Raw genomic sequence first — 7,824 nt, 5'->3', positions numbered from 1 at the left:
TCTCCGTTCAGGGGGAGGCTGCCCCTAGTCTGCCTCAGAGCCTGTGCCTCTCCCACCCGAGACCATGCTCAGGTTCTGGTGTGGACTGGTTCTGTGTTAGCGCGAGCAGCGGTCTCAGAGCGCTGCCCCTCGGGAATGGGGCAGGGGCAGGTTTCCTGAGATTCGTTCATGGGGGAAAGAGGGGATGGATGGATGTGTCCGATGTTGATTTCATCCTATTCGGTTTATCTTAACCGATGTGAGGAAACATGAACTAACTTCCTTCCTTCCTCCATCCCTCTCTTCCTTTCTTCCTTCCTCCATCCCTCTCTTCCTTTCTTCCTTCCTTTACCTCTGATTTTCCTCATTTTTTTCTCTCAAGGGAATTTTTAGTCTTTTTTTCTCTCCCCGCCTAAAGAAATACTAATGCTGAAACAGACGTTGGTAAATTTGGCCCCAAAAGGTTGTATTCCCGCCCCTGCGCCAGGAAACCAATTTCCCCAGCAGAGAGAGGTTTTCTGGTGCCCGAGACGAGCACAGTCACCTAAAGTCTGTGTCTCTGTCCGTCTGCCTGTCAGTCTCCCTGTTCTCCGAAGAGAAAGTCACTTCAGCTCCTCCGACCAGTTTCCCTTTCGAATATGAATTTCCCGGCGGTGATGAGGGCAGAATCCCTGTTTGTGTTTAGTGTCAGAGACACGGAAATGTGACGGCGGCACTTCCCTTCAGGGATAGCGGTGAGGGCGGGTTTCCTTGCGGCGGTTCTTGGGAGGGTTCATGGGCTCTGGTCTTTCCTCGCCTACCATGGACTACCTCCAAGCGGGACAGCGATTTATCTTCCAATGGGAGTGTTTTTCCGGACATGTGACCACCCCCGTGGTGCTCTGCTCATCCTCTGCGCGGTTTTTGCGCGGCGCTGCTGCCGGCTGGTGTCACTGTGTCACTCCCTGCGCAGTAATAGGTGGCGGAGTCGCTCAGGTCGACGGACGCTTTCCAGAGGTGGAAGGATTTGTTCTCTTTCTCGTGGGTGGCGTTGAACCCTTTTCGGATCCCTTCGTCTGAGTCCTGCCTGCCCAGGTCCCGCAGGAGCATCCGGAGGGTCTCTCCGGGATATTGCACGTACCAGAAGAGATTGGGAAAAGAAGTGAGAGAAGAGAATTGGTAGGTGCAATTTAGCCGCAGCGGGTCCCCTTGGGAGATGACGACGCTGCCTTCAGTTTGGTTCACGGAGTCGGCCCCAAAGGTACCTCCTGCGGGGGGAGCAGAGAACAGACACACTCAGCTCCTGGTCTAGTGACGGCCCCGGAGCCTCAGGGAGCCTCGCCGAGCGCCGTTCCCTTGCAAAGATACACGCGGCGCAGTCAGTCAATGCACCGGGACTCACCGACCAGCGCCGTGACCAGCACCGCGGGGAGCCACGTCGGAGCCATGCCGGGCCGCTGGGTCTGTGTCTAAACGGAGACAACTCCCCAGCCCCGCGGGAACCGGATTGCCGGTGCAGGAGCGAGTCTCGGGGCTCTGTGAATCCCGCCCCGCGGCCTGGCCAGGAACTGGAGGCGGCGCAGGGGTTTTGGTGGGTGGGGAGGTAGCAGGGCGGTCGAGGAGCAGGGGGCGGAAGAACGGGGCTGGGACTTATTGTCTAGCTCCGCAGCGCCCTGGAGCGGCGATATGGGCTCGCGAACAGGAGGCGGGCGCTGGTTCTATTCCCGCCTCTGCGTCAGGGAACCAATTTCTCCAGCGGAGAGAGGTTTTCTGGTGCCCAAGGCGAGGTCCCTCTCCTAAAGTCTGTCTCTCTGCCTGCCTCTGTGTTCTGGGAAGGAGAAGATACTTTATCTCCTCCCAGTTTTCCTTTAGAACAGGGATCTCCAGCCTTTTGAACCACAAGGTCACTTTTTCAACGTAAGTGCAATGTAAGATCTACCTGAAACCCAAGTACCCTTGTGCTACTTCCCTCCAGCCCTTCTCTGAGGCCTCACCCTGCTCGCTCCATCCCTCTTCCTCCCCGAATGTCATTCACTTGCACAAGGCTGGGAAGGAGGTTGGGTGCAGGTCGTGGTTTGGGATCAAAGGGTTCAGACTGTGGGAGGGGCTACAGGCTTAGCCTGAAGCAGGAGACAGTGGTCCAGGAGAGATTTCAGGGTACAAGTTCTGGGAAGGAGTTTGGGTGCAGGGGGACTCATTCTGGGGTAAAAGATTGGGTGGGGGAGGTGGTTCCGGGCAGGGACAGGGGTTCAGGGAGCAGGCTCTGGCTGGGCACCATTTAACTGAGGCAGCTTCAGGATGGTGCAGCAGTGGGGCTAAGGCAGCTCATTCCTGCCCCGGCCCTGCAGCACTCCTGCAAGTTGCCCCACAGAACCTCACCGGGACAGACGCTCCGACCTTGTCCCCACCGCTGCAAACACGGGCAGAGAGACGCGCTCTGCGATTCTGCTGCTGCTGGAGGCGGCTATGGTGTCACTGCTGGGTCCAGTGACACAGACCCCTCCCTGGGTCCCTGCCAAGTTCTGCCCGGCACAGGAAAAAGCCACCGGGTGGAACAGCGCTGCGAGCCACCGTGTCTAGACAGAGCTCGGACTGCATCGCCCTCTGCCGGCAAACTGAAGAACTGTCTGAACTGCGCAAGGTGGGAGTGGAGGGTGGGGTGAGCCGGAACTGTCTTCAGACTTTCCCAGGGGAGGGGGGTTGTGATCAGGTTTGTTCGTTTATTGTTGCTACGAGAAGCGGGTAATTTCTAGCTTCCGAGCAAGGGCTATTTTGAATTCGGTTCTCTTAAGGGAAGCCGGTTCCGCACTGTTGTGGTTGACTGATAAACTTTGTTTTAGACAACGTAGCGATAAAAGGTAAGTTCATGGAATGTTTGTGTCGGGATTGTTGTCATCTAGTCTCCATAGAACGCATGTGGAGTGAATCCGGATTTAGGCTGCTGTTCACACAGCTCTATGAGGGGCCGCAGATCAGGGGTCCGCTCCCTGGCTCCTTAAGATGTAGCCCCATTAGCTCCACCGGGGCTCTGCCCACTGATAAGAGCTGAGAATAAGACCCCTCGGCCGCCGTGGGCTTGTGTCGCTTTGCTCCGGCGGGGGTTAGGACCCCGCATCCCATCCCCTAGCTGCCCGGCGAGGGCGGAGGGTTTTTGCGCGGGGCCCGGCCCTGCTGGTGTCACTGTGCATCCACCGCGCAGAGGTAGCTGCCGGAGTCGCCCAGCTGGGAGGCGGAGATGTGCAGGGAGCTGCGCTTCCCGCTGTCCAGGCGCTCGCCGATGAACCGCTCAGCGGTGGCGTTTCCCGCAGAGCTGACGGTCAGCAGAAGGGCCGGGCCGCGCCCGGGGAGCTGCTGGTACCAGTAGAAAGTCTGGTAAGGGCTGGTGAACGAGCAGGACATGGTGGCGACCTCCCCTTGGCTCCTCTCCAGCCTCTCGGGGCTCTGGGTCACTTGGGCGTCGCAGCAGGAGACTGGAGGGAGACACAATCACAGCCAGGAACGTGAGCGTAGCTCAGTGTCTGTCTGTCCGCGGCTTTCTGTCCAGCCTGCTCCTTGCAGCCTCGTCCCATCACGCTCTTGTTCCCTCCCCAGTGCCCGTCCCTACGTGTCCGTACAGCGATACAGAGAGACACGGCTCCTTCCAGCCACGGCTCGTGCTCTTATTGCTGTGGGCGCCTCATATCACCTTTAAAAACAAGGACATTAAATGCTAACAAAGAGCCCAAGCGCTATGGGTGTTGGAACAGATCAATCGCCCAGACGTGTCCCCTTGGTCGCCTCCTCTGAGGAGGAGCGAGAGAGGTATGGGGATACATAGATTGTCTGGAGATGGATAGATAGACAGACAGACAAGGTGTCTGGAGGTGAATGGACGGATAGTGGGGAAGACAGACAAAGTGTATTGGATGGGTAGGTGGACAGACACACAGACCTCTACTGACAGCAAAGCATAAGCGCTGATAGTTCTCCCCCCTCACTGGTTCGCGAGACCCTGCCCCGCTGCGCCCTTGGGAATGGGACAAAGATGGTTTCACTCACAGAGGCAAAGAGCGGCCAGGAGAAGGCCGGTCAGAGCAGCTTCGCTCCCCGGGGCCATGCGCCGCGCTGTATCTTCGCTCTCTCGCAGCTACTCAGTCCGGGGAAGGGCTGCAGGAGCCCAGCGGGAGCGGGAATTCTTCCTCCCGGGGTCTCCCGGCGTCTCCCGGGGGAGAGGCTGAGCTCCAGAGGCTGTCGGGTCCTTGTGAGTCCTCTGGGCAGCGCAGCAGCCAGGAGCGATCTGGCGCCCCCTGTTGCCCGAAGACAGAAGGGTCGGAGTAAATTCTGTGCTGCGTTAGAAATCCCTTTGAGCGGTAACAAACCCAGTGCCTAGGGCAGAGCTGCAGGTGTGTTTTGTCTCGACTGGAGTAAGACTTATGACACGTGCTCACGGTTCCTAAGGTGAAGAAAGATCTTTGTGACCGTCTCCTCTGACCCCCCCCCCTCCCCTGCATTATTGCAGGCCAGAGAAAGATCTGCGGGGACTCCTGCACCCCCCCGCCCGTATCTGGTGTCTCATTAAGCAGAGAGACCTCCAGTCTTCAGATTTCAAATGCTGGCGAGTGCGCCGTGTCCCTGGGTAAGTTGTGTCACTGTTTAATTACCCTCCCGGGGACAAAAGGGCACTTTATCTCTAGGCCCAACCAACCCCGCTCTGCTTCCCACCCAAGGGCTCTCCCTCTGCCTTTGGCTCCTTCCAGCGCCTCCTTGCAGTGACTTTCTGCGAACCATTGCGGTGCCGCCTCTTCCCAGAACTCACGGCGAGATTCGTGTTTCCAGTCAGGAAGCTGTGACAGCCCACTTCATAGTCTCCCCACACACACAACCCCCACCGCTTTCCTGCCTGCTAACTTCACCTGGTAGGAGTCAGGTCCCTGCAGTAGCGGAGCGGGGCCAGGTTTTTGTACAGGGCCCTCTATTCATTTCCACACTGTGTCTCTACTGAAAGCACAGAAGTACGTGGCCGCGTCCCCCAACTCCAGAGCCGTGATCCTCAAACTGATGGAGCTTTTGTCTTTCTGGAAATTGACAGAGAATCTCTCCCCTGCCTCGTTTCTTTCTGTTCCTCCAGAATATTGCCAAAAGAGGAGAATCAGGCTTCCCCGGGGGTGCTGTTTGTACCAATACAAGTAATAATACTGCTCGGACGTCTCATAAGTGCAATCCAGGGACACGGACTCGCGCTCCAGACCCGACGCGGAGGGCTGGGTCTGAGTGACGGAATCTTCCATGCTGGAGCCTGGACAAGGAGGGAGAAAGGAGAGGTCAGTCGGGGGTCGCTGTGAGTGCGGGGAGCGCCTGGGGCCGGGATTTTTAAGGGAAGCAGGACAATGTTTTGGTGACCTCCAGAGTCCATGTGCTCACTCCCCCCATCCTGAGACCTTGCGCCCTTCCCTGCCTGGTGCTTGTCCAGCCTCCTCTTCCACCCTCCAGACCACACCCTGGCCGGAGCTCAACTCTCCTGAGAGTCAGAAAGTTTTTCTAACCATGAGATCAAAATCTCCCCCCCTGCCAGCTGAGCCCCTGGCGGCTTGTCCTGCGCTCGGTGTTCATGGGGGAGGGCAGGTCGCCCCGCTCCTTAGCCAGACTCCTGGAGTCCATTGAAATGCAGTTTCCATGGGATTGGGGCCCCTGAGTCCACATCTCATATTGCGGAGGGGGAGGAGAAGGAGGAGGAGGAAGGGCTGTTTAATCGCCCAGCGCCCCTAGCGAAGGTGGAGGTAGGCAGAACCTTTCCCAAGTTGGAACCAGGCCCTGACTCACTGAAAAGCAAAACCAGCACCAGGGCTGAGCCCCAGATGGCGAACATGCCCCCGGGATCTCGTTGCTGCTCCGGCCTCTGAGGGAGTCTCTTGTGGAGTGGGAGGGGGGAAGGGAGGAAGCTGTTGTGAGAGCGGGGTGGGTTGGAAACCTGGCAGTGATGTCACAGCCGCGGGTCGGGAGCAACTCCTCCCCTCGACATGTGCCCTGCAGCTGCACCAAGCTGAGCTGGAGCCAGGGAGCTGCTGCCCCGCCCCCCACCCGAGAGTTAAGTGGTTCCCTCCTAGGCAGAGTTAGTTTTTTTCAATGGGTCTCAGTGCCCCCCCCCCCAACATACGAATTGTCCCCGCCTCTTGTCTCAGCCGCCATGTGCCTCCCTGAGCCTGGGGGGTGCCGGAGAAGGAGACCCTGGAGCATCCAGTGTCTGAAGCAAACCGGTGCCCCTGTCTCCACAGAGCATCTCTGCTTGTACTGCAGCGCCCCCTGCAGGACATCAGCGAGCACTGGCCAGAGAGCCAGGACAGCACACACCTGTGACGGCGCGTTGGAGGTCCCCCGTCTCCTGCACCCCGAAATGGCACAGACTGCCCCAGCCGGTGGAATAGAGGAAGTTTATTGCCTCTCCAGGTTACAGCACAGCACAGATGTAATCTGGTCACAGAGCTGGGCTAGGATGCCTCAGGCCCCCTTGAGATGGGGGAGACTGGGCCCCTAAACTCCAGCCCCTTCCCTAGGCTGTCTCCTCCATGCTTTCAGCCAGCAACTAACTCTCTTCCAGCCCTGCCCCCCAGCCAGGGCAGCATTCCACCTTCCTTTGTTCCTCTCCATGGGGGGTGTCTGGCCATACTGGTTTGCATAGTGACTCATCCTGTTTTGCTGGGTCGTGGTACCCACGGCAGCCAGTGGGGGTTACCCCAGAGCCAGCAGCATAGAAACCAGCCAGGTACCCCCACTACGTCACAACACCGCACGCGCCTCGCCTCTGCCCCAGCTTCTCTTCCCAGAGCTGATCCCGTTTCCCCGCCCCCCTGCCGGTGCATCATGCAGGCCTGCAAACATAAATGGGAACCACGTCCCACAGAGAAGGGACTCCCCCCCCCCCCTTTGTAGGATGTATCCGTGGCGTTTGCGTTTTGTGGCCGCAGGCTGTAGGGGTGCTAAGTAGCAAAGAACCTCTGTTTCCATCAGTCTAAACCAGGGGGCGTCAAATCCGGACTGCCAGAGGCTTCTGAATGCCTCCCCCCCCCCCCCAAAAAAAAGCACTGAGAGCTGACGGAGTCACGTGGTGCGTGGGCCTTTTGGCCCATCCACTGCACAAGTTGAGCTGTGTTTCACTCTGGGGAGTGAGGCACTTAAATCCCCCCTTGAGTTTTTATAGAATCCAGGTGCCTAAACCCAAGAGGCGCCTATGACAATTCCATCCTCCGCAGCCAGGGGTGTGAGCAGCAGGCGGGTGGATGTGTGAGGGCAGACTGGACCGCTGTGGCCTTGTATCTATTCTCCCGTGCCACACAGGCCAGAGACTTTCACGCTGTGCTCCCTGCACCATTGATAGGGTTCATGGCGGAGCTTGAGCGTGTTTTCCAGAAAGCGAAATCCAGGCCGGGTTTGAACCATCCGAGTGGCGAAGAACCCGGCGCCTCATCAGATACGTTGACACTTGAGTTTGCCCCGGTTTAGTGTCCAGCCCCCGGGGCTCACTCTGACTTTGTCTGCTGGATGAAAGACACTCCTGGTACCAGAGATTCTCCCCCCACAAAGGTCCTTCCGGACTCTGGGCTCATTCTACTTTGTCTCTTGCCAGCTGTGCCCCTGGCGGTGAATTTCTGAGTGGAGCTGTGGTGCAGATTCCCAGAAACAAGTTAGAGGTATTTATCTGCAGGAAGCCATCTGCAGCCCGGACCCCTTCCCCGCCACCTCTCCCCACATACACCCATTCTTTCCTGCCGCTGGCTTCCTGACTTCGTATGCAGGGGTCGGTTTCCCAGAGCAGGAGACAGCTGGAGGGTTTTTGTGCAGGGATCTGTGTTCATCACAGCACCGTGAGTCTCTACTGAGAGCGCAGAAGTA

At 58.2% G+C, this 7,824-nt stretch overlaps 1 gene segment (V, D, J or C); it reads right to left on the bottom strand.

The window, feature by feature from the left end:
- Nucleotides 1-314: 314 nt before the first annotated feature.
- LOC102461724 (T cell receptor alpha variable 9-2-like) lies at nt 315-1,518 on the bottom strand. The segment is given in 2 exon segments: nt 315-1,226; nt 1,361-1,518. Coding segments are annotated over 2 exon segments (408 nt in total).
- Nucleotides 1,519-7,824: the final 6,306 nt, after the last annotated feature.

Source organism: Pelodiscus sinensis, chromosome 30 (genome assembly GCF_052426305.1).
Source record: "Pelodiscus sinensis isolate ZL-2025 chromosome 30, ASM5242630v1, whole genome shotgun sequence".
In the NCBI taxonomy this organism is placed as follows: domain Eukaryota; kingdom Metazoa; phylum Chordata; order Testudines; family Trionychidae; genus Pelodiscus; species Pelodiscus sinensis.
The sequence above is the reverse complement of the archived record's forward strand: the minus strand, read 5'-3'. Positions and strand labels throughout refer to the sequence as shown.